This window comes from Ursus arctos, unplaced genomic scaffold (assembly GCF_023065955.2).
Source record: "Ursus arctos isolate Adak ecotype North America unplaced genomic scaffold, UrsArc2.0 scaffold_15, whole genome shotgun sequence".
NCBI classification, from domain to species: Eukaryota; Metazoa; Chordata; class Mammalia; order Carnivora; family Ursidae; genus Ursus; species Ursus arctos.
The window spans coordinates 56,055,395-56,081,786 of NW_026622819.1; the positions used below are offsets into that span (position 1 = coordinate 56,055,395).

Below are 26,392 nucleotides of genomic sequence, written 5' to 3' on the forward strand. Positions count from 1 at the left end.
GAAGAGAAGGGCCATATGCACCCCAATATTCATAGCAGCATTGTCCACAATAGCTAAATCGTGGAAGGAGCCGAGATGCCCTTCAACAGATGACTGGATTAAAAATTTGTGGTCCATATATACAATGGAATATTACTCAGCCATCAGAAAGAACAATTTCTCAACATTTGCAGCAACATGGACGGGACTGGAGGAGATAATGCTAAGTGAAATAAGTCAAGCAGAGGAAGACAATTATCATATGGTTTCACTCATTTATGGAACATAAGACATAGCAGGGAGATCGGTAGGAGAAGGAAGGAAAGAATGAAGAGGGGTAAACAGAAGGGGGAATGAACCATGAGAGACTATGGACTCTGGGAAACAAACTGAGGGCTTCAGAGGGGAGGGGGTGGGGGATTGGGATAGGCCGGTGATGCGTAGTAAGGAGGACACACATTGCATGTAGCACTGGGTGTTATACGCAAATAATGAATAATGGAACTTTACGTCAAAAACTGGGGATGTACTGTATGGTGACTAACATAATATAATAAAAAATTATTATTCAAAACAAAACAAAACAAAAAAACACAAAGAGTCATTGGGGAAGGAAGAGAGAAGAATGGACCAGCAACTAAGGTTAACGGAGCCACGTGGAAGTATTATGTGCAATCATAAAGGCTAACGTGTGTTGAGTACTTTCTGTATCTCAGGCCCCTCCTGTGCGTTTTATAAATATTAATGGATTCAATCCTCATAACAATCCTATGAGATGGATTATAAAGAAGGAACAATTGAAACATGGAGAGATGAAGTAACTTCCAAGGTCACACAGCTAATAAGAGGTAAAGCCAGGGTTTGAACCCAGGAAATTTGCTCAAGAGCCCATCACTTTACTACTCTAAAGCCTCCCTTACCAATACACTGAATTATCTGCGCAGGAGCGCTCATTTAGGTGTCCAGAAGGCCAGGTTCTAATTCTGGTTCTGACACACGTATTTAAGCGGCCAGTGACATCATTTAAAACCCTCTGTGGGATCATGTCACTGGTCTGCTTAAAACCTTCAGTGGCATGGGGCGCCTGGGTAGCGCAGTCGTTAAAGCGTCTGCCTTCGGCTCAGGGCGTGATCCTGGTGATCCGGGATCGAGTCCCACATCAGGCTCTTCCGCTATGAGCCTGCTTCTTCCTCTCCCACTCCCCCTGCTGTGTTCCCTCTCTCGCTGGCTGTCTCTCTGTCACATAAATAAATAAAATCTTTAAAAAAAAAAAAAAAAAAAAAAAAAACCTTCAGTGGCTTCCTGACATGTTTTGGATGAAGACTAAAATAGTCCATGGCAGGCCTATAGGCTGGCCCTGGCCTCCCTCCTGCCTTGCCTTAGACCTCATCCTTGCTTACTATGTGTTATGACCACGTTGGACTTTGCTCAGTTTCGCCCATCTGCTCTGCAAAAACTCACCACAGGGCCTTTGCACATGTTCTTCCGATAGACAGAAATGCACTTCCTACTTTCTTGAACAAGCTAACTCCCACTCACCTTCCAGAACACAGCTCCAGTGTTCTCTGACCAAGCCTATGTTGGGCTTTCATATCACTGTGGACCTCCCTTCTGCGGTAATTCACTATGCTGTGAGCTGCAGGAAGGAGGGACTGTTCTGTGAATCCTTAGCACCTAGATGGTGCCTGACACATGGAGGGAGCCCAGCAAATGGTTATTAAGTTGACAGATGGGTAGGTGACCTTGGCCAAACATAGTAGGGAGCTGCCAGGGGAGAGGTGTGCAGGGGAGGAGCCCAGAGTCAGTGTGCAGTGGCCCAGGAGGACTTACATGGTAGACAGGGAGACAAGGGTGGTGAAGGCTCCAGGGGTGATGGTGGTGATCCGATTGTCATAGAGGGAGAGCAGCCTCACTGAACTCAGGCCAGCAAACGTGTCATTGCTCACACAGTTGATCAGGTTACTCCTCAGCATCCTGCAAGGAGAGGGGTGGGGATGAGAGAGCACAGGTGTGATTGTCTCCCCACCACATAGCCACAGGGCGTGTGCACGTGTGTGTGTGTGTGTGTAGGTGGGATGCTTTTGCCAACTCCAGGCCCGGACCAGTCGTGCTGCTGAGGTTTGTTCTCGGACAGCAGGGTGTGGGGCCCACCGCGGCTACCTCTGAACGTGTGTGTACACTCTTGTCTGCGCAGCCTTTACGTCCAGGAAACACGGGCGTCAGGGGTGCCTGTGGGTACGCGTGAATACTGTGTGGCGGTCAGTGTCTGCATGGATATTTCCAGGAGGACAGAGGAGAGTGGAGACGTGGCTGTGGGCCGTCAGCTCGTGTGTGTGCTTGTGTGTGTATGTGCTTATCTGCATGCTGCCTGTGTGTCATTTTTATGTACATGTGTCTACGTCTAAGCGGGTACGTGTGTGTGCCTCTCTCAGCACATTTCCAGCATCAATATAGCTACGTGTACACCTTGGGGCAAGTACCTTTCAGTGTGTGTGCCGGGGGTGCTGAGCATGCTAAGTTCTTTCCCATCGAGCGCTGGGAAATGCCTAGCACCTCTCTGGCTCCAGGAAGGAAGGCACTCAGCTTGTCAGGACAGGACCCAGGCTCAGGAGCTGCCTGCCAGCCTTCGTAATCCCCGTCTGATGGCCCTGCCGTCCCACCTCCTCGCAGGCCTTGGCCCAGGCTCCAGGCACTCACAGGGTCTTGAGGCTGCTGAGGCCCCGGAACATGCGTCCATGCAGCGTTTCCAGCTGGTTCCCGGTCAGCATCAGCTCTTGCACGCTGGCCGCTCCATCGAAGGCACCCTCTCTCACCTCCTTGATCTTATTGTTACTCAGGTTTCTAGAAGGAGGGGACAGAGTGGGTCAGGATACAGACAGGGAATCATGAGCCCTGCAGCCGGGGGGGGGGGACTCTCCGGTGCCCCTAGACCAAGGACAGGATGGAGGGGCTCCCTGATGTTTGGTCTTCAGCACCTGTGGCTGTGGAGCAGGGACCTCAGTCCCTCACGGTTGGGGCCACATGCAGCCTGACGTCTTTTCAGGGTGATCCTTATTTCTGAGCCCCAGGTACGGGCACATGTAAAATGGCGATTCTCAAACTGCTTTTCTCCCTTCAACAGAGATTCTCCCCAAGCAGTGCTTCTCAGGGACGGCCGGAGAAAAATATAAAACATGCCCTCTGCGGGAGTGGGCCGTTTGTAGAGCCTCCAGCTCGACCGTTGAGACCCTTGGTATGAACGGACACGTTCTAGTGACTACTTTCTGAGCACTTATGCATTAAATTCCACATGAGGGGTCTGGCCCACAGAATCACATCGAAGCCTTAAAACAATGCCGATCAGAAGAGCATGACGTGTAGTATCGTCGTCTCATTTTATGGATGAGGTGACTGAGGCTCAAAGACTTTAACTTGCCCAGAGTCACACAGCTGCTAGAACTGGGATTGAGGTCAGGCTTTCTGGGCATCAGAAGTCCTCCGGTGAGCTGCCACTTTCCTAAGTCAATGTTCCTTTGGTGGTGTGGACACTCACACCCTTCTGTTACTACTTTGCAGAATTCAGGGCTTGGGATATTGCATTTTCTAACAGCTAGGTCCTACCAGGCCTTGCGGGTCACCCTTTCTGATTCTGCCCGAGTTCCAAGAAGGCCTTTCCCTCGTGGTGCCTGATGACGACACGCCAGGCCTCCCGAGAGCTCCTGCAGGGCCACCGGTGCTGTGAGTTCTCCAGGGCGCTCCTTGGCAGGAAGCCTCCGTGGACCACCCAAACGGTCAGTCCTGAAATGCACCCCAGGCAGGATGGATGGAGTGGAAAGTGGTGGTGTTTATACAAACTGGGGGAAGTATCCAGTCTCCCGAGCAAAGAGCCTGTCCGTGCCTTGCACAGGGAATGGTGTTCTGCGAACGGCGAAACCTGCAGGTGTAGACGGAGCCTGCTAACCCTCTAAGCACACTGAGGATGTTAGGCCCCAGGGCTCACCAGAGATGGACAGGCTGGCCCATTGTACTGCTGGGAAGAAGAGAGGTGAGGGTGCGGCGCCAGGTCCTGGAGCACCACACTGAACCCCTGGTGCTTTTGCTTCTCTCATGCACCCGCCTGGCGCAGCTCTGGGCTGACCCATGGCAACCCAGGGGGTGAAGCTTCCCTCAGCAACTGGCTCAGAGCAACAATGGAACCAGGCACCCATGGGCTCGATGCCAGCTTGTTGCCTCCTTCCCAGGTAGGGCCTGGGCCTGCAAGGCATGGCAGTGCCCACACCTGTGTGCCTCGTCTGCACCCTCAGCACTCCTGTCATGTCCCTGCTCTCCTCCCCATTCTGTCCTGCCAAGGAAACAGGAGCAATACTGCTCAGCATCCTTCCCCCAAGGTCTGAGAGAGTTGGGAGACTCTCTCACTGGATTTCTGCCCCCCACCCTTGCTGGCTCTCCTTAAACTCACCCGTTTTTTTTTTGTTTTTTGTTTTTGTTTTTTTTAATAAATCCTGGTAGTCCTGGTCTGGGATAACCCAGGAATGAAGGTAATGCACAGGGGAGACTGCAAATTACCCCCAAATTAGACGCGGGAGGAGAGATAAAGGCTCTCCCAGTAGCTATAACTCATATGAATGCCGGAGGAGCAGGATTTTGCTCGAGAGAGTTAGGCTCCTTGGGGAATTAAAGTACACCGCGTGGGCAATGAAGATGAGTTAAAGCAGCCATGAAGGGGGAGGGCTCCCATTTCCTGACATCTGTTTCTTCAAATGAGCAAAATTAACATCACATTACTGTAAGGTTTGTGAACTGGATTTCCTCAGGCTGGGAGAATGGAAAGCATAAGGAGAGCAAAAAAGGAGGGGATAGAATTTTCCAGAAGACCAGGCTGAGGCTGTCTCTCCATTCATCAAAGCGTTGCTCAAAACTCCGGGCAGCTTGGTGTAAGCACTCCACGCAAAACGAGGGCATCGGGCTTTTGTAGAAGCTCTGTCTTACTCTCAGAGCGCTATCTTCCTGAAGATGCCCCAGATCCCAGGAACCCCAAAATATGAAACCAGGACCATTCAGGAGGCCTCTCTCTATTTTTGTCTCTACAGACGCACCTGAAGGAATATGGCTTCATCCTGGCTTTGACTCTGATGAGGATAGGGTCTTACACTCGAAAGGGCCCAGCCGTGGAAGCTCCCACGCAGGCTCAGGGGGCAGTTCAGAGGGGCAGCGCCACGACAAACCCCGTGTGTGTCCCCCGCTGCCTCTGCTGGCTGCTGGCTGTCCCAAGAAACAACGAGGCTGGGGATTTGTCTGGCTTCCCCTGGAAAGCCTGAGTCTGAGGAGGCAAGCCTGGGCTTCTTCTCGCTCATGGCTTGTAAGACAGCCCAGGCACTCTGGCAACAGGGAGGCATCTGCGATCCTGTTTAAAGCCCCGTCCCAGATGAAAATGTAATGGGGAGAGAGCTAAGTGGATTTTGTTCTAGAAACGGAGGATACTGGGTCATCATGGAGCAAGCACTCTGGCATGCTGCCAGGTCAGGAAGGTCCTGTCTACCCTTTTTATGAACCTCTCCCTCCCCGAGGTGGAAATTCTATTTCAAGCTGGGGTTGCAAGCTCAAACGTCCACAGGGTCCAGGCTGGTGACTTAATTCAGGAAGCAGGTCTGGGGGGATAGCACAGTCCACAAGCCCAGTGACCAAAAAAGCACATGGCCTATTTAAGGGGGGCAGCTCCTCCTTGCTTCAGCTTAACTGGAGCCATTTGGCCCCATTTTGCCAGACCTTCTGATTTTCAAAAAGATGTCAGAAATTTGGATTTTTTTTTTTTTCCGTGAACACTCCTGATTTTTCAAAGTGGGCAACTAATTCTTACTAAAAACACAACTACCGCAAACAAATTTGCCCGTGTATACTGATTTTGGTTAGAGGGCTGCCAGGTTTCAGCCTGTGCCTGAGATCCTCCTTCAGTGTAGGAATTAACCTAGACGTCTGCCTGGGAGAGGTCATGGCCACAGTCTGAATGTGACGTCATTTGAAAAGTTGCCCCAAGTTACCATAGTACTAATAATCCTTTCGGGGAATGGCTCATACATTTTGTGGGGGAGGGCGTCCCTCAGTACATGTGATACTCCTGGAGATCTCATTATTCCAACAGGACAGGTAAAGGCACAGTAGAGTTTCAACACCTGGCTTCATGCTCACCCTCCTCGGCCCCTGCGCCCGGTCAGGGTAAAGTCAAGAGCATAACCTCAGGGCCCTGACTTCACAGTCCTTGAGGAAGCTTAGCAGATTTAGACACTTTAACCTTACCCTGATCCAGTTGGCCCACCACTTCTATGGGGGTGTAGGGACAGTGATGGGTCCCAGGTAAGACCCTTTACTTAACAATAAGAGCAGCCATCAAGTTCTTTTAAATAAGTGGTTGTAGCTGGTGGCCTTTGGGACCAGATCTGCTCCCTCGGGTCATTTGCTCGGTTGGCTAGTACTACGAATGTGAATTACTGCACACATACATGTACACACACGTGCAATTACTGCCTTCAGATCGTGCGTGCGTTCCCCAGCGGATCTGCACGGCTACCACTCCCGGCTCTGCGGCTTGATCTTTAATCTCGGATAACTTACTTAACTCTCTGTGTTTCAGCTTCCTTATTTGTAAAATGAAACAATCTCAAAGCTTTTTGTTTTTCTTGGTGAGAATTACATGAATTAATATCAGTACGGTCTGGCACGGACTGACGTGTCTAGCAACCGTTAGTGACTAGCTATTATTATTATTATTATTATTATTATTATTATTATTATTAATTATCACCATGCACCAAACTCCTTTCCACATCTGTGCTACTCTCTGGATCCTGAAAGTATCTGAACCTGCAAATCCTGTTTTAAATATATAACTAGCTACCCTGGGTCACTCAACCCAGATGTGCTCCTCTGTCTTCCAGCACGTTTTCATCCCAGGCCCACAATCAGCGGCATGTGTTTCATCGACCTCGTCAGCCTTATTTCTCTCTACCAATCCAAACCACGTAACGAAGGCTCAACACTGCTAAGGACATTCCTAGGGTCCCACAGCAGGAGGGGGATAGAGCTGAACTCAGAACAAATGTGGGTCTGCTCTTTGCCTGCACCCTGGATTTCCAGCTGCTGCAGGGAACGTTCGGCAGCCCAGACCTTCACTCTAGCACAGCAAACGCTGGGACAAACCCGGCGACCTTCACCTCTTTCGCGAGAACTGGGTGTGTTTTGCCACAGTCCCCACCACTCTCTTGTGGCTTGGATGCTGAGGCTGGGAGTTGGTGGTCACTTATCACTGGGTCTGTGTTGTTTTTCTTGGTGCACAGAAACGGCTCTCTATTCTCCTGTCCCTGTCACGAGGGGGAGGATGAGAGAGAGACTCGAAGTATGTGAGTTTCACCTTTCACGGGGGGTAACGTCTCTCTACGGAAGCAAGGACTACTTCATCCTGCTTACTATGCAGGTATGTGCTTGGCCAGCCTGACTCATTTTAATACCTGCCTTCTCTCCATACACATGGAACTTTCTGTTTTGAGGTTTAAAACAATATGCATTTCTCAGGATTGAATTAGGACATTTCCTTGCAGGTGATGGGTGATGTCTATGATCGGTTTCTGAAGCTTGACCACACAGACGGCCACAATCCTCACCAGGACCCATGTGTGTCCCTCTCTCCTCTGTCCCTTCAGAGTGCTCTCTCCTGCTCCCGGTTACAGAGCAGTCACTGAGGCCATGGGCAAGGTGGTGGCTATGGGCAGGGAGAGAGGGAGGTGCAGCACAGGGCAGGGGAAGGTCTTTCTCCTTCTTGTCTGCAGGGGACTGATGGGTGGAAGAGTGGAGAACATGACCAAAAATAAAGGTTTACAGTCAGTTCTCATTATTCACGGTAGTTATGGTCTACAAAGTCATGGGGAAAACTGAATTAGGAAATGCCGAACCACGGCTCCTAGGAGAAACACAGGGTTAGGTTCCTGCGAGCCTCTGGTCACATTTTTATCAGCTGATCAATACATAACCTTGTCCGATGTGTGTTTCTGTTTAAAGACATCTTATTTAATATATGTGGTTGATTTATTCCCATGGCACTCACAGCCTGTAGCACCATTACTCGTGTCTAAACAAAGCTATGTAACGCACGTGTTTTCTCCATGAGGCACATCGCAGCCTTCTTGTGCTTCGGAAGGCTAGACAGCCCAGCAGCACTATGCATCGGGGCCATTTAAACAGCAAAATCACCAAAATGCATAAACATGCAAAATAGATGTGGTCCCAAACATACTGTGAAAAGGACACTTGTTTACAGTCTGAGAGCTAAAACAAGAAATCAGAGCACGGCCTTGTTCGGTATCAGCTGAGAACAGGCCTGCGGGACGACTCAAATTTTCTGCTGTTTTGTCCGTGTCTACAAATGAGCATGAAAGCACTGTGAATACTGATTTTGAGATTACAAAGAAGTTTCAGCGAATAAGTCAATTAGCAAATATGGGATTTGTGAAGAATGAGGCTTGACTGTATTTCCTTTGTTCCAGAGGCAAACCCCACTCTGAGGCCAGGAGGCGTGGAGTCTGGGATGGGAGCAGGGAGAGGGGCCGAGGAGAAGGGAGTCGGAGGGTGGAGAGCCCCTGTCCGTGCTGGTACCTCTGTGAGGGCTCTCGGGAAGGGAAGATGAGTGGAAGCAGGATGAACTGCACACTGGTGTGATTACGGATGAACCCAAGTCATCGGCTGTGTGGTCTTAGAGAAGCCCTGCCGTCTTCCTCACCACATGAAGGGGAGTGTGAGGCCAGCACCAGGCAGTGTCCAAGGATTACACGAGATAATGTGCACGAGGCAGGGAATGAGGCCTCTGGACCAGGACAAATGCTCCCTTAGCTCAGCCACAGTATTCTTGTTTGGCCCAAACTCGGAGTCAGGGAGAGGGTTATGAGGACAGGCAGCGTTGGCACTGGAGAAGCCAATGGAAGCACGTGGGCCCTTTGCCTAAGGTCAGGCTCTGGTCAGGCCCGGGGACACCTAGACTGAAACCCAGTGTGCAAGACATCTACCATTTCCGCTCTAATGTGCCTCACCGACACAGGAGCCTGTAGAGGCCGTCTAAAAACAGAACTTTTATTGTTACCTTGTAAAAGTCTAAGTGACACGTACCCTAGATTCCTGTGTCCCATTGCTGGTCCTCACCTGAGTTCCTCTTGCCACCCCTTGCGGTAGACGCTGGGTGTGGAGGGTCAGGACAAGCAGAGGGCACCTGCGTGAGGGTTGGGCTGGTGCCGAGTGCACGCTCTGCACGGTACTTGGCAGTTTAAAAGCAGTGAAGTTTGGGGCACCTGCGTGGCTCAGTCGGTTAAGCACCTGCCTTCATGACTCAGGTCAGGATCTCAGGGTCCTGGGGTCGAGCCCCACGTCAGGCTCCCTGCTCAGCGGGGAGTCTGCTTCTCCTTCAGCCTCTGCCTCTCCCCCCCTCCCCTGCTTGTGCTCGCTCTTGCTCTCTCTCAAATAAATAACATCTTCATTAAAAAAAAACAACCCAAACAGTGAAGTTTCATTTTGGTCTATCTTTGTATGGCTGTGCCTTACTGTTCTGCTTCCAGATACACGCCGGTAGTAGGGGCAGAGGCTAGGAGGGGTTGGGGCAGAGGGTGAGGGAGCCGCCGATGCCCTGGCATTCGCTCTAGTCTCTAGCACAGACCCTGGCCAGGGCCTGGAGGCTGCTGCCAAGTGCCCGAGGCTGACTTACATTTTCCGCAGGTTGGGCAACTTCTTGAAGATACCAGTGGCCTCGAGAACAGATATCTCATTGTCGTTCAGTCGCCTACATGGGAAACAAGCCAATGAGGTGGTGGGTTAGCCGGGGATGGGGGCGCCTCCTCCGCCGCCCTCCATGGGACCCTCCCCAGCTCCCCCACGGCCTGAGCTGAGTTGCCACCTGGCCCTCACATTCAGCTAAGGTCAGTGGAGCCAGGGAAAACTCAGGGAGGGCACGAGGGCCCAGAAGGCTGTGCCTGGCCACGTGCTACCACAATATGTAAAGGCAAAGAGAACGCTAACATGAACACCACTAATAATGAAGACCACCGTCATTTATGCAGGGCTCAGTCCGTGCATGAGTCAGGACGGATTCCGTGCTTCCATTCTCTTGCTTGATCTCAAAGCCCTAGGAGGTAGGTACCATCCCCTCCACTTTACAGCTAAGAATCGGACACTGCGGTCTGAGAAGCAATTGGCCCGATGAGAGGAAAATAAAGACCGGAGTCACACGTAGGTCTGTCCGTGCTGCACAGGTCACGCCCTCACCCCTACCAGGCGGGAGCTCTTTAGCTCTTCTTCTCCTGGACAAGCCAGCACACCCTTTTGTTAGCATGCATCATTGGAGACTATATATAGTCTACAGATATATCTCATCATTCTAGTGTTTTCTCGACTTTGGCCATTATTTACTAACCATCTTTCTGTTGTAGAGCAAGCTTCATAAGGACCTGGAAGGACTGTCTGCTTTGTGCACCGTGGAAGCTGGTGGGCCTAGCGGGCAGCGCCTGGCTCACGGGGGGTGTTCAGAAAATATCTGTAGAATGGATTAATGGTTTTTATTTTTGAGGAAGCTGCTCCCGGCAGTGGGAGGTGGGGAGGGATGCCTAGGTGTCTATATTCTCCGCTGAGGACGTGGAGGCCAGCCAAGGAGCATCCGTATGACTGAGCCGGGAGGGGCTGCCTCCCAGAGACCCTGCTCCGGCTGGCTCGGGGTGACTGGGTGCGTGCAGCTGCGTAGGTAGTACTTACAGGTCAGTGACGTATTCGGGGAGGTGGCTTGGGATGCGGGCCAGCTTCTGGTTGGAGCAGTCCACGATGGTACCCTCACAGCGGCAGCTCTCAGGGCACACGAGGTCCATGAAGCAGGCACTGCTGAACCTGCTGCGGTAATCCTCTGAGCCTGGGCAGGGCCAAAGACGGCAGTCAGCATCACTGGGGCTCCCGGCCTGGGCCAAGGTCGCGGGGCGTGGGGCGGGGAGACCCGTGGGGGGCCCAGGGACAGACACAGCCCCGATTTCATTTGCGGCCACCTTGCTGGTGCCCTCCCCGCCCCTGCCTCCCACTTTCCACCTGGTCTTTGTCATTCATCATTTGAGTCCTCGGGAAACCAGGCTCAAGCTCTGTAGGCTCTTAAGCTTTGGTGGGCCATAGGCCTTTTCGAGAAGCTGATGCAAAGTTACATTCTCCTCAGAGAAATGCTCTAGGTGCATGTGTACAGAATTCGGGCTACGGTTTGGGGTGGAGAGTACTTAGTCCATGATGCCCATCAGTGGACCCTCTAAATGTTCATGAAAATCCATGAGATTTCAGTGGTGTTTTGATGGGAGCTGTGTCAGGGCGGGGATGAGGTCAGGGAAGAGGGTCACAAACTCAGTTCTCCTCAAGCAGGTAACGAAACAACAAAGGAGACCCAGCATATGGTGGTCAGCGACCACTGACACCAGGCTTCAGCACGGGGAAGACAATAACGAGGGCTGGGGACCTGGAGAATTGGAATCCACGGACCTAAATGCTTGGGAATTTCGCCCAGGGTTGCCTGATAATCCTCTTTAAAACCAATAATAGCAATACATTAACATTTAAAAACTGTCAAGACAAGCACAACTCTCGTGAGGGTCCAAATGTTCTGCCCGCTCTTTGCGAATAAGCTCGGTTTAGCTATGGTGAAAGGCCAGTTCTGATGAGCTAAAAGTGGCTGGCACTAAGATTTATTTTGTTGACATCAAGTCTCTCCTGAGGTTGCAGAGTAACAGCAAGATGAGCAACACGTGACGTCTCGGGAGATGCCCTGGGTGCTGCTTTACCGCTTAGAAACGATCCCTGGGCACCCGGGCCAACCTCGTGAGCCCAGCAATCACAGCGGCGGTCGCTGGGGAAGCCCTGGTTCTCCCCAGCTAGTTGACGGGGGTCAGCGTGTCATTAGCGCCGTGCTAGGTACAAAACACAGGCGTGGTCCATGTTTGTCCAGTGCGTGAGCCGGGTGCTGCTAGCACATCAGCTGTCCCGTATGGGAGTGGTCCTGAAATGTTTCGGAGAACGGGAGCATCACGGGGTTGCAAACGGTGAGGCAGACCTTGGCGATCTTACCCGCATTAGGGACAGTGTGAGGCACCAGCGGGACAGCAGCGTTAGCTGTACTGCATTTGTCAAGGTCCCTCCACATGGAAAATGGGGTCTAGGACTTGCCCGTCTCACGGGGATGGTTGTGCAAATGCAAGGAAGAGCGAGGCAGTGGAGAGGCTCTGGGGAAGGGAAAAGAGCTGCACGAATATTTGCGATCCTACTACTATTATTTTCCAGAACCTAGCAGAACATTTGGCATATCAGAGGCCTCTAAAATATTCATGTAGCTAGCGATAATAGCGGACTTTTACAGAGCACGGACCATGAGCCAGGCACTATTCTTCACGCTTCAGATGGGGGAGCCCATTTAATCCTTGCAACACTCGGAGATTATTGTGACTCCATTTTATAGATGAGAAGACTGAGGCCCTTGGGTCAGTTGGTACACCACACAGGGACGAACACAGGTAGGCGGATGCCAGGGCTGTGTGACTGATACTAAGCTTTTCCTGCAGATGCGTTTTGACAAAACCTTTATCCCAGTCTTTCCAGAACTGGTCATAGAGTCCAACTTGGCCGAGGTAGACTGAACAGCGCTTTCCTGCGGGGGGCTAAGGGAGGCAGGGAGTAGCCATTTTCCACGCTCGTGGTTTCCTACCCCTCACCTTATCAACCTACACTAATCCCTGATTGCAGATGAACTTGGTGGTCTCTGATTCTGAAGTGAGACCTTCTCTGGAAGGCAGGGGATCAGAGGCCTGGACCTGTCTCTTTTCCCTCTCTGGTCCCTCCCCGCCCCCCTCCTTCATCCCACCGTCCACCCCCAGGCTTGTGCAAGCAAAATCAGTGCACGTATCCCCGCAGTTACTTGGGCTGCTTCCTAATCCAATGCATTATGCAAATCTCTTGCCCTTGGCTTGCCAGCGTCCGTCCCACTGAATAACTCTGACCCGGGCCATCTTCCTCCAGACACATCGGCATGCCGAGTCCTGGGTGAATTTCATTTTGCAAACCCTGCTAAATGACAATCCTCTCTTGCTCCCCACCAGTGGTTCTACACGGTGATGGCGTGGAGGGACGCTCTGTACACATGAATATACTTTTCCTTCAGAAGTTGTCTACAATGGAATCCTTGCAAAGTGGACGAACCCTGAGCACTGATCAAATGCCTTTGAAAGACAGGAGGGAGCACGCTTTGCTCTTGAACACCATGAGCCTGAAGATGATTACACCAGCCGGGCTGTGGCCGGGGACTGCCACCGATTAAATGCGTTTTCATTTTAATCAAGGTGAGAGCGTCTGTAGTTAGCAGGAATCGCTCTCTGTAGTATAGTTAGATTATAGCTGGTGGACCTCTGCGATGGAACTGCTGACCCATTTTAATGAAATGATTTTGCAATTAGATTCGATGGACTAATCTGTTCTTTCCCGCATTCCCCCCCTGCTGTTTTTGTTATTGCCCTGGTTTGTAATAACGAGGGGGTCGGAGTGTGATATTTTATAGGAGTGGGAGCCAGAAATGTTAATAACAGCGTTCGCACAGAACCCAAAGAGTTCCTTCCCCGGTCAGAGCCAGCCTGAAATGCCACCCCCAGCACTTCATATTTCATTACCGAAACTACCCAGGGTTTCTCGGAGCCATTTGTTATGCCTAATGCTCATAACTACCCAAAAGTATTTTTAACTTTTCCAGAGCTTTAAAAGTCAATTTCAATCTCAGTGCATATTTGTCACTGCCAGAAATACTTAGTAGGAGGGGAGTAACTGTATAGGCCACTGCTTCTTCTCTTTGGGGCCTTCTTCTCCTACTTCAGACAGTGGAGATCTCGGAGGACTTGAAGAAGGGCCATAAAACAAAACGAGGGCTGAAGCGGGTCATGGGAGAGCTGATGTCATCTGGCACCTCGCCGCTCCTGCCCCTGTAACCCTCCTCCCTTTTTGTGGGCAGCTCAGAACGACGACACTTGGTACACGATCACAGAGAAGCTTTAATAGACCAGGGGGTGGAAATCCACAGCAACGCGATTTTATTACGAATCCCTGCCCTATGGCCACTTTCCAGAAGAGAACATCTTTAACATTTGGATGGTCATGGGATTGGGGCAGGTAGGGAGTCACAGCTCCCATTCTTTGGATGGGCTGGCTGCAGGGGCCAGGGCTGGGCCCAGGATGGCTCCTGTCATTAGCAGTCTGGATTTGCGTCATTCTTTGGCCAACCCGTTTGTTGAATCAAAGTCACAGATTCATTGTTATTTGATGCCCATGGCCCTGCCAGTGCACGTGTCCAGAACTCTCCTCTTCTGCCTCCACTATTCCTAACATGGGTGGGATGAAAGGAGGAAAGGAGCAGAAAGAGGAACTGGGGTGGGGGGGGGGGAAGTTCATCAGCTTGAAGAGAGAGTCACATGGACCAGCAAAGGGTCGTAAGTAATGAATGGAATCCAGAGAACATTGCTAGGCACGCAGTTATCCACTCATGGGCAAAGGCTGGGGGATTAGACACCAGTGGCTGGAAAATGTCAACTGTTTTACTAGGCGTTTGGTGATCAGTTGGGCAGACAGCTGTCCTCGGAAACTAAAGCTATCCCCATCAGAGTCTATTAAGAATGAAGCCACCTGCCTGAAAGCAGAGGGAAAGGCCCCTGGCCTGTGGCTGGGCACTGCCTGGTCACAAGCCTGCCACTGCAGAACTAGGGAGGTGCCCAGGAAGGTGCCATCGTGGACCCACTCCAGAGGCCCAGCCCCTGGCCTGGTGGGGGCAGCGCTGAGCACTCAGATGCCCTCCCTGTTCAGGATAGGGGATTGCTCCAGGCTCGAGGATTTGTTCTGTACCAGACTCATCTTGGTATATCCATGCTGGAGGGAGGAGCCATTTAAAAGGTGCTGCATGCTCGCTTGCTTACTCAAGTTTTTTTCTATTAACAGAAGCAGGCTTGAAAGGGAGTGGTAAATTTTTTTTTTTCCTACTCCCTGTCAATTCAAGTCAACCCTATCATTCTTTTCCATCTTATAATTCAAGGCAACGGGTCTGTTGATAGCTGGGAAGGCTGAGTATTAGAGGTGGAGAGAGCAGCCATCTGACCCTGGACAAGTTAGTTAACCTCTCTGACTTGATATCCTCATCTGTGAAATGGGCCTTATAAGGTCGTTCTAAAAATTAAAGAAGGTAATGATGGAAATAGTTCAATGCCTGACCTATAGTAAGCAGTATATGGTGAAAGCATCCAGAGAGGCAAACAGGACTCTTTGTTACTCAGCAACGGCTGGGCCCTGGCTCTGAGGGGTGACCTGAGGGAGAGGAGACAGTGAGTGTCATACATCACCATGGGAGAGGCCAGGGTTTGGTTCCCACCATGGGTCTCTCTCATCTGGGACGAGAGACACAGACTCCATGGCATGAACCAAAAACAATCTTCTAGTGACACTGGGCCTAGGATTTACCAAGAAACAAACAGAATGGGAGATGCCTAGATCCCTTTTTTATTATCAGAGACAGCTGGTTTCTGCACAGCCCTCACGGGGCACTGAGCGAGCACCGCGTGAGGAGCCCAGCACCTAAGCCACCATGTTAACTCTTCTTGGAAGGTAAAGGACACGGACTGGACTTTAGGCTACACAGGAGGTTGGGGGGGGGGGCTAGGGCCAACGTACTTATGAGGAGTGGGGGTTGGGTTCAGAAAGAGCCGCAGGTTAAATCCAAAGTCTCAGGCTCAAGGCACTTTCCCCCATTCTCATGCTCACATTCATCCCCAAGGCTTCCGGTAAAGATGGTGGGTAGGGAGTGGGTCACAAACACTATGACCTTTGTGTTAACTACCACTTGGGAAAATGACCTTGCACTGGGACCCTGCCATGAAACGATGGGGCATATGCCATCAGTGTACCCGTTCTCTCTGAACAGAAGAGCTTTGACCTAGCTACCTTACCCCTCGGCTGGCATCCAGTGTAGATCTGGGGGATGACGACTCCATCTGGGGTAGGAAATGTGGATATAGATCTTAGCGTGTCCCCAGTGTGCTTCTCCATACCCACTGCAGCCCATATCTGCTACCGGAAGGTGGAGGTGCTCTGGGAACCCCTCGAGACTCCCCCCCCCACGCCCCCACAGCCTTTGTGAGGCTAGACCGGGGAGGTGGGTCTGGCAGGTGGTGGGCTGCGGTGCTCCAGAGCAGAGAAGAGGTGTCCAGCGGTGGTGGCGGTGGTGGCGGGCCATGCTGCAGGAGAGCGCGGTGCTTTCCGCGGTGCTTGACAGAACCATGTTCCGTTTCCATCGTTCCACCACATGGTTAGATCAAGCACAAAGGAAAGCCCCGCGGTGACTGGTCAGAGTCAAGGTCAGGAAGCAGCGTCAGAGAGAGGACAGGAGCGCTCAGAGGAAGCAGCGTGGAGAAGCGGAAGCCGGAGCAGGCCCCCACTGAGCGTGATTAGTACCAGGAGCAGGGTTCCACAGGAACACTTCCGAAGACAGGAGCCCCACCGCCCTGTACCCCATCCCAGGGGAGATAGGAGAGGGGGAGAAGACCGGGTGGGAGACTGTTAGATACCCCGACGCAGGAGTATTAGGGCGCAATGGAGCCTTCCCAAGGGAATTACGACTGCAGCGGTCTCTGGTCACATCACAGGCCTGCACGAACCTCTAAATCCCACTCAGTCATACCATCGAGCTGCCAAGACACCAAACTTCGCAGAAGCCTCTTCCGCATGCTCTGCAACCTGCCTGTGCCCACAGCAGGGCCGATCTATAGCAGTCTGATCTCCCAGCCTCTTAAATGAAGACACAAGCCACAGCTTCCGGTGGGCTAACAGAGCTGCAGTGCTCTTCTCTAGGAAAAGCGCCTTTGATATCCCACAACTCAGGAGTCTCCTCAGTGTCCTTCCCGGTGCCCAGAAACCCTCGGCTGACACACATTCATCCAAGATGACTCGAAGTATCGTGGAGGGGGTTATGGCATCAAAAGAAAATACATGACCTTAGCCAGGGAGAAAGATGGGAAAGCCGATGGGGCCCTGGGTTTGGGACTGGGGAACCTACAATCACAACTGTCTGCGAACACGGACTTTCACAGAGGAGGCGACCAGTTCCCACCATGATGAGTGGCCTCTTTCAGACTAAGAGAAGGAAGGAAAGGGGGAAGACACCAGAGTCTAGGGTCCTTCCTGATTTCTAGATCTCCTCCATGGCCGTGAATCATGGCAGTGGGTGGAGGGACCAACAACCAACTCTTTCTGGGTACCGCGGGCCTAGGTGAGGGCGCCCAGTCTCTAGATCCCTATCTGCGATAGATCAGGAGCTGTTTTCATGAACTTCCTCCCGAGCTACTGGGAGGAGATGTGTACATCTTCGAGAGGCCAGAGTCAGGGCCAGGTGACTGGGATCCTCCCTACTCTTGCCCTCTGATAGGAGGGACGGATTCGCTGTTCCTCTACAGTGTGTTTTGGGACAAGATGGTCACAGCATCTCGCCAGTGCATACATAGGTTGTCTGCAATGGTTGGCCAGTTAGTCAAGGTCACGTCACAGCTGCAGATCTGACCTCTCTCAAAGCCCTCCCATCTGAGCGGCTAGAGGTGGTCACTGTAACCTGGGCTCGACCCTGGGCCCAGGCACGCAGGGCTCTGTAACACTCTGGTTTGGGGACTGCACGTTCCGGTCTGATCGGAGCAGGGAAAACCCATCCCTTTCATGACCCTGCCTCTAAGCCTTGAAACCTTCTCTTTGATTTCCCTCAACAAAAAGAAGTGGAGGGACAAGGGAGAAAATCTTCACAGTACATCGGAAGTCCCGGGTTTCAGATCTCGTCCTGAAAATACTATTCTCTAACCTCAGACAATACTTTTCTGCTGTGCGGGCCTCGATTTCTTCATCTCTAGCAGGGACTGGGCGATCTCTGAGGTCTCTGACTCTGACGCCCTGAGCAGGGTCTTGCCATCTTTGTACGTACTGTGTCACCACCTTCTGTACTTTTCCCTATGAATTTCTTCTTGCTGACAGATCTCCATGCATAAAGGGAGGGGGTGTGATGGAAGACAGGCAGCATCTTCCAACTGCCAAGTGCTCCCTTGGGGATGGGCTTGGGGTCTCAGGCAGCCAGACGGTGCCTTTTCAGGGGGACTTAATCCAATGGTCAGATGACCCCAGAGGGTAGCATTCACCTCTAAGCCGATCTTGCTGCCCAGGGCGGCGGATGCAGCTGATAGAGGCAGACACAGGGCAGCTGGGAGCCAGACGCCCTGCCTAAGGAGGGGCTTTACGCATTGCAGGAGCAGCCCTCAAATTGGCTTCTAATTACATCAGCTGTCTTTGCAATGGGGGTGCTTTTAGGGGAAAGCAAAACGCAGAGTTATTATCTGTCAACTCCAGTATGTGTCACCTGCCCCTCCTTCTTCTGGAGCTTCCTGGAAACACAGAGCTTTAGACCTATGGCTTCGTATCCCCTAAAGCCAAGGCAGGTCTGGGCCCCAGTGTCTGTCACAGTCAAAGCCTTTGATGCTCTCCAGTAGCTCTCTCTACCCCTCCTCCTACATGAAATAATAGCATATAGAATGTTCTATGTCAGGCATCAGCTCTGACGTTCTCTACCTTTATAGGAATAATCTGTTTAGTATAGATTAAGAAAAATTATCTATTAGACAGGGTCAATCCAAGAACCCTGCACTTCTGTTTGTTTTTACAATTTTCAACCACTCCTGCCCTCCATGGGAAAAGCAGCCAGGATCCCTCCCATGCAAAGGTAGGCAGGTAGGGGCAGAGCAAGAGAATGATGCGTTACTGTTAGGTCGGCTTGCTATTTTTTCTCTACTTAGTTCTGTCTGCACCTCCACCTTGCCACCCCTAGTCCCAGCCTGCAGTCATTCCTAGGCACTTGCCAAGATTCAGTCCCTGAGAGATGCCGGTCCTGGGACCCTGGGCTGATTCCACTCCTGCTCTGTCCCCCAAAGTCTTGGCATCAACCTGGAGCCTTGAGATCATGACAGAGGACCAAGGGGCTGGGGTCAGTATGTGGCACCCCATCCTCCTCTGCGTCTTAATGCCACTCTTCTAGGGTACAAGTGCTTGTCAGAGCTAATGAACTCAGCCCTGGACAGACTTGGAGAGGAACAGAGGGGGCAGAGGGGATAAGAGGTGTGCGTTCTGAGAAAGGCGCTGGGGGAGGTCAGTCATGCTTCAGGCGAAACCTCTGGGCTGGGAGCGGGTTTTCCTTCCAGAGATGCAGCCAACCCCAAGAAGGAACTTAAGGAAGGAATTGCAGGGAGTAGGGGTTGGCCTTGAGACTGCAAGAGAGTCACCCAAGCAGTTGGACTGCTTTCCCAAATGTTCCTTCTCTCCTACATGCTGTGCGGTGTCAAGGAGTGAACCAGACCTGGGGTCTGGTCCTGCCCCCACCACCTGCTTGCTGTGACCGTGGGCTGCCCTTTTACCTCCAAGCCCCTGGCTTCCTCAGCTGCAGAATGGGGACCCCTCCCGCTGATCTCAGAGGACTAGCGGAGGAACCAAATCAAGCTAGAGGCACTCAGCACAGAGTTCAGAGTGGCCAGAAACTGCTCTTGTAATTGACATTGTTATTCTGCGAAGATAAATTGAGACCAATGCCTCATTTTGCCACAAAGTCCCTGTGGTACCTCCAAGCCCTCTCAAGGTATTAGTTTCTACTGAAAAAGCAAATAGCTAAAGTCTACCCTTCTGGAGACATGGACTCAAGGATCTGACTCAGAAGCCAAGAACAACATGAAAGAGGCAGAAGTCTGTCTGCTGGTCTTCTCCTGGCGATCAGGGCCCATGCTGTCACTCTCCCCGGGAGAACTCGCTTATATAAGACGCTCTTGGGCAGGAGAGAAGAAGGGTTCTCGCTGACACACAGATTGTGAGGGTTGGTGCCAACCCATCTCAGCACATCATACTATCAATCTCTCACCATTGGGAGCACAACGCAGCGTGGTAATTTTTCCAGCAGGAAATGACACAAATGATCGCCATTTTTAACTGCCTGTTCCTCTAGCTGTTGGGTCAAGGACGGCTACTTCTCTGTACCAGATGAACCGAGAACTCCCCTGCCGTTCACCCCTGGTGCAGTAGGGAGGACGGGTTCCGGAGAGAGCTTGGAACCTGGAGGGCAAGGCTTTGCTTTCCTACTGAGCACAGTCTTTGCTGTCCTCTCCATAAGCAGAATGCACCAGGCAGGGGGCGGAGTCAGCTAGTAAGAACGTCTGCGAAATCTGTAACAAACTCTGGTCTAAGGGCTGTACCAAAGGCGGTCTTAGAGGGGATGGGAGGCCCCCAAGATGACGTGCTGCCTGCAGCCTGGCCTGGGACATATTTATTTCCCTATCTGCCACTTGGGGAGCACACTTCGGGAACTAAAAGAAAATAAATCGTGGCCTCTAAAAGGCACATGGGCAAAGGCTGCCCCTCCCCCAGCTTCCAGCTCGCCCTGGAGATAGGCTGCCACCTGGGTTCTGTCTTCCTGAAATTGTGCACCCCCCCATGCTTTTATTGTGTGTGTGTGTTTTATTTTAAATCCATAAGGTAATTGGTTTTCTGCAGGACTAACTGAATTTCCCCAATTTAATTTGCAAAGATGCTCCCTAGGAGCCATTAGAGTGCTTGCTGTCCTCCAGATTGGATTACTGGCCTCTCTGGGGCTGCTGTACTCTGAGTTGGGAGGTGGGGCCCAGCCCCATAACCTGATTACCTGAGCAGCGGAACTTCTTGCTCTTGACCTGGCCGATGCGCTTGTTGGCCAGCCGGCGTGGGCTGCTGCAGCGGGCCCCGCTCGTCTCGATGGGATTGTCCTGCAGGTAGTCGGCCAGCCACTTCAAGTGGCAGTCACACACAAATGGGTTTTGGGCTAAGTGGCTGTGAGAGGGATGACAATTGATCAGGAGTGACCCGTGGTGCCGCTCTCCACCACCACCTTGCCTGGCGCTGGGCCCCCCCCCCTCATCAGGCAGGATGCGGGGGTGGTGGGGGCTGAGGCCTGCTGTCGGCCAGAGAGGGTCACAGGTGTAGCTGGCAGCTGGCCGGGGCGGCGACGGGGAGCCATCTTCCTGCTCTTCTGACTTGGGGCAGGACCCACCAGGGATCTCGACTCTGACCCACACCAGTTCCGATGGGCCGAGTAAGTGGCAGGCCCAGGGTTTGTGCTGACAGCAGCCTGGATCGGATCTCTCCGAGCTTGGTAATGCCAGGCACATAAAGCAGCCGGTATGGTGACTGGCACATGGCGAGTGCTCCACACAGGGTAGCGGGTACTGCTGCTCTCATCGTCACCAGGGCAGCACCATGGGTCTGGCTTCCCCTGGCTCATGAGAAGACTCTTCACAGTGCCAAGATGGTGCTCAGCACGTGGTCGCTGTTCAACATAGAGTGGCTGTTCTTAACTCTGTATTGGCACCTGCCTCTGGCTACAGGGGCAGTGAGTGCCAGGTGACATAGAAGGTGTCCAGAAGCCCCAGGTTCATGGTCAGGCCCGGGCTGGGCTGAGATCTGTTCTCAGATGTCTTGTATCTAATGGAGTTACTTACGAACATCTGCAGTGCTTGGGAGTGAGGAAGTGCTCCCTGAAGACGGAGCTGAAAAACTCAGGGCCTGTACCAGAGGTTTGGTTTTGCAGGGTGATGGGGGGTGTGGGTGGGCAGGACTGGGTTATCAGCAGAGACAGAGCCGGCTCAGAAGTCTGCCCGCCGTGGTTAAGAGAGCAGGTGAGCTGCAACACTGCCTGTTCTAATCCTGCTTCTTACTAGCTGTGCAACTCTGAATAAGTTACTTAACCTCTCTGTGCGCTGGTTTCCTCACATAGAAATGAGGGATCATAACAGCGCTGAGCTCATAGGGTTGCTGTGAGGCCTAAAGGTCTGAATACAGGGATAGGCCTCAATGAGGCGTGGAGCACCGCGGGAGTGCTCGGTGGAGGTGAGCTGGAACCACTCTTCTTCGACCGTCCTCCCTGCGGGCTCTAGACCTCGTGGACATGCTCACTCTGCCTGCCTTCGGGGAGGTCTCTGGGTCTGGACACGCGCTGGCACTGAGGGGTGTACTCACAGGGTCTGGATGGCCTGCAGGGGCGCAAAGAGTCCCTTGCTGATGGTCTGCAGCTTGTTGTCATACAGGGAAAGCAGATTGAGGTTCTGCAGGTCCTGAAACGTGTTCACGCGCAGGCAGTTGATCTTGTTGGCATTGAGGAGGCTGCAAGCAGGAGAGAGGCCAGTGACTCACCCATCGGCTAATTCCCCGCCGAGCAAGGGCTGCGCCTGCCGGGTCAGGCAGCAGAGCACCACGCTCTCCTTATAGCCACGGCTCCTGCTGCTGAGCGTGTGTGTCTCTTGCAGCCCTGTGGCCCCTGAAACTCCACACACGTCTGGGCACTTGTACGCGGTGAGCGCAGCCGCTGCGCCCCGCGCTGAGATCGCCCGAGCCTTCCCGGTGCCCGCGCCCTCCAGGGGAAGGCTGGAAACGCCCCCCGCGTTTCACTTTCTGCTTTAGAATGCAGAGCTTCCGGGAAATGCAAAAAACCACCAGGCACAATTGTGCTAAAGCTTTTGTTGATGGACTAAGGGCAATTTTGACTCCAAAAACTCCTTAGAGCTCTTTTGAACCACAGGTCCCGCGGAAATCTGAGGAAGGTCACAGGTCATGCAATCTCCCAGAGAAATACACTCACGGGTAAGCAGGTGTGCACGACAGGCACATTCTCTCTCTGATGTGCACACTTGCACGTGTGCATGCACATGGATGGAACCTCATGTGACCTGACCTCTGCTCCTTTCCCTCTCACCCACGTATCCCCACTCACGATACTTTTGTTCCTTAATCACTCCCATAAGTGTTTTGGCCCAGGTCCTTTAAACACGTTCTTTACCCCCCTTTCATCAGGTGGTTCCTTGCCCTCCTCTGCATCTCAGTGCAAATGTCACCTCCTCAGAGAGGCCTGCCCTGATCCCTTCATCTACGGTAGGCCCCCCAGACCCCCAACACTGTCTCCCATGGCCTCAGTTTATCGTCTTTGCAGCACTTTTCTCCGTTTGTGGTTCTAGGATGTTCGTTGCTGTTTATCGTTTGCCTCACACCTGTGATGACTGCAGGCTCTGATGGCACAAATGACATCTATTTCCTTCCTTCTTAGTGCTCAGCATGAGCCTTTATTAAGAAATACACCCAACCCCATACCCACTCCAGGAGACCACACTCCTCTAGGGTGGCACCCATCTGCCCCGGCTTTAGATCTTCAGACCCCTCCCTCCACCAAAACAAACAAACCTACAAACAAACAAACAAAAGAAAACAAGCACCAAAGGAGGTTGCCTTTCTGGGAAAACTCTGGTCCAGCACAGGTGATGCCACGAGGGTTATAGGAGAGTTCTCCAGAATGAGGCTAGCCAGCCAAGCAAACCCTGAGTCCTAAGAATTTCCTTTATGATGCTAGACCGACTAATTGTATCCTCTTAACTAGTGTAAAATCAGTTCTCATTTCCTTTTTAATTAAAGAGGGAACGGGGAGAACTAAACTAACTAGTAAAATTCTTAAATTTTTAAAATTTCTACTTTCGAGGCTGGCTCAGAGCTTCTCCCATGGGGGAATGGCCCAGGAGACTCGTCACGGGCTGGCTTGCCTCTGGAGCCTCGACGCCAGAGCCTGGGGGGCTTGAGCTGGTGACGGTGAGGCCGCCCACGGGAGTCCCGTCATCTGTGCCACCTCTCCCTTGCTGCAGGCCCGTCCTCCCAGCGGGCCCCCTGCAGCCTGTGTGTAGGCAGGCAGCTGCGGCAGTGACAAGAGGAAGAACTGCCTGTTTAATCTGGCTAATGATGGGCAGAGTCCCAAGGGTTCACACAGATGTCCTCCTGGAGGGAAGCTCCCGTTGCTAGAATACTTTTCTTGTTTCCAAAGTGCTTTTCTGGCATCCCATCGTTCCCACGGTAACCTGGGCAGATGGGCAGGGCCAGCCTCCCACGTTTAGGTGAGAAAACGAAGGCTGAGAGTGTGGTGGCTTGGTCAAGGTCACACGTGTTTCCAGGGGGCATGCTGAAGGTAGTTAAAAGAACTGGGGTCTCTGGAGGGTGTACTTTCTTCTTTATGAATGCCGTATAAACCCTGCCCATCTGTGTGTCCCCTTGGTGGCATTTCCCCAAGAGTTTCCTGTGCTTTGTATATTACATTTTAGTCAAGGTCACTTTCCAAGGAGGACACCATGGAGAAAAGCTGGAGGGACCCAGCAGGGCCAAGCACCCATGGGGCGGAAATGGACATGTTACACATACGTGTTTGGTTTGCTTATTTACAAAGAAAAATAAAGCACGTGGTGAATGATTTTTCCAAAATCTGATCTTCGGGGCCTTCTGAGGGCATCACTTTGCTAGGAAATACTGAACAATTCAGGAAAGAGAGCAAGTCAGAGGTCTGATGGCCTGAGGATAGAATCCTCCCTATAAGATATTGCAACACCCCACATGCAAATCTGTTTATTTACCCTCCCAGTGTTTTAAAACCAGGAAACCTCTCTCTCTCTCTCCCTCTCTCTCTCTCTCACACACACACACACACCAGATTTCTATTTTCCCTTGGAAAAAAAACTTAGAAACTCTAGCAATGCTGCACCCACCAGAGGCAGCTATGGAGTGGCTGTCCCCTTCAGATAGGACCTATGCACCCTTTTGTCACAGTCCTCACTATTCCCTATTGTGCCTTTCACCAGTTTATTCACCCACTTCTCCTGAGTGGGCACTCAATTTTGAGACCATAGTGCAGATTAACGAGCCCAGCTGCTGCCCTGGAGAATGCTGGACCCTGGACAAAGAGGAGGCCCCCAGGGAGACAGCTGTGGTGACTCCGACCTGCCTTGAAAGGGTATCCGAACTGCCCGCTACTCTGGCAGCCCTCCTCACTCACGGGAACTACTGAGCCTTCTTTTTCTGACCCAAATGCTTTCTTGTTCCCTACTGCTTCTAGATGTCTTAGCATGGGATGTTATCGCAAAGACGGAAGGCATCAAAACAAGCCAGGCTGGTGGAATTACTAGGCAAAGACAGCATGAGACGCGGCGCGTGGGGCAGGGAGTGACGGAAACGCAGAAGGGCACGGTCTCCTGGTCACTCGTTCTCTCCCAGGATGCTTGGCCCCCTAAGGCAAGACACGTAGGTGCAGGGAGAGATAAAATTAACCTGCTTATCCAGATTTAGATGCCGAGGACAGCCTCCCTGATCCCTAGCACCAGCAAGATCTAACAGCCTGTCCTTCTGTCCTCTCTCCTTCGGGAGGAAGGTTGGCAGCTACTCGCCTCCATCTGCCTTCCACGGGAGGACCCCCGAGCTACCTGGTACGTGGACAAGAGTGGCAGGGGAATTAAAACAACACGCTGTGACAGAGCAAAGAGAGAGGAAGCAGCTATTTGGAATGGGGTTCGGCACTTCCCTAAGAAGTCCTAAGACAGGACTTCCAGGTATTTCACTGGAGGGATGGATTCTCCCTCTTTCTCCTTCAAAGGGGCTCCATCTGTCCCATCCCGTGTCATCCCCCTCTGAGAAGCAGCCGTGTAGCTGCTGCGTGAGGTGATACTAATCACGCAGCGTCATCTCGAGACCACAGCTCTGGGCGGCCCTGCGCCCAGCATTTTCTGAAGCACTTCCCACACAGCATTTCCTTTCACCCTCCGAGCGGCACTAAGATTGTCCTCATTTTGCCGGTGAGGAGACCGAGGGTCAGCGTGGTGACGGATCTGACCAAGGTCATCCATTGGTAGGTGAAGCACGAGCCTGACTTCAGACTTCAACTCTTTCCACCACATAAAATCCATACTCTCTTTTCCGTGCCCGGTGGAGGGCGTTCCTTGTCCCCGGGAGTGGCTCTTTTTGCTGGCTTTGAAATGCACCTGGCGGACAGAGGTCTGGTTAGGTCTGGAAGACCGCTTGCCTCTTGGTTGTGTAGAGGTATCAGGAATCATGCCAACTCTTAGGAAGGATGTGGCGCCAGATGTCAGAGACGGGATGCTCTCGGGGATGCTCACGACACTGCCTGTGGTACGAAGTGGCACGTTCTTCCTGAGGGGCTCGCACATGTACAAAGCAGGTTTCCACCCTCGGTGATCCCTGACCACATGCTGATTTGGGACCTGGTATGCATGGCTGCCCTGAACTCTCAGTCTGCCCTGGGCAGATCAGGGGACAGCGATGAAGCAAGGACTGCAGCATCCCTCATGCAAGGCGGGGTGCTCCAGCTTGCCTCATTCAAGAGGCTGCCTGCTATTCAAACTCCAAACTTTGGCATCCTAACTACAACCCAGCTTGGTCTGCTGGATCCAGTGAGTCAGGGGCTGGGGGCATATTGTGCTCATAAATATCTCCCCCGAAGCAT

General features: G+C 52.3%; 1 protein-coding gene across 1 annotated transcript in view; it reads right to left on the minus strand.

Annotated features, from left to right (window-relative positions):
• SLIT3 (slit guidance ligand 3) overlaps positions 1-26,392 on the minus strand; it is a 594,031-nt gene that overhangs the window by 67,714 nt on the left and 499,925 nt on the right. Inside the window, exons 13-18 of the mRNA XM_026510940.4 lie at positions 22,090-22,233; positions 20,741-20,904; positions 10,738-10,888; positions 9,698-9,772; positions 2,677-2,820; positions 1,810-1,953 (exon numbers count right to left, since the gene is read on the minus strand). Of these exons, the coding sequence (XP_026366725.3) occupies positions 1,810-1,953; positions 2,677-2,820; positions 9,698-9,772; positions 10,738-10,888; positions 20,741-20,904; positions 22,090-22,233 (822 nt within the window). The remainder of the gene's footprint in view (positions 1-1,809; positions 1,954-2,676; positions 2,821-9,697; positions 9,773-10,737; positions 10,889-20,740; positions 20,905-22,089; positions 22,234-26,392) is intronic.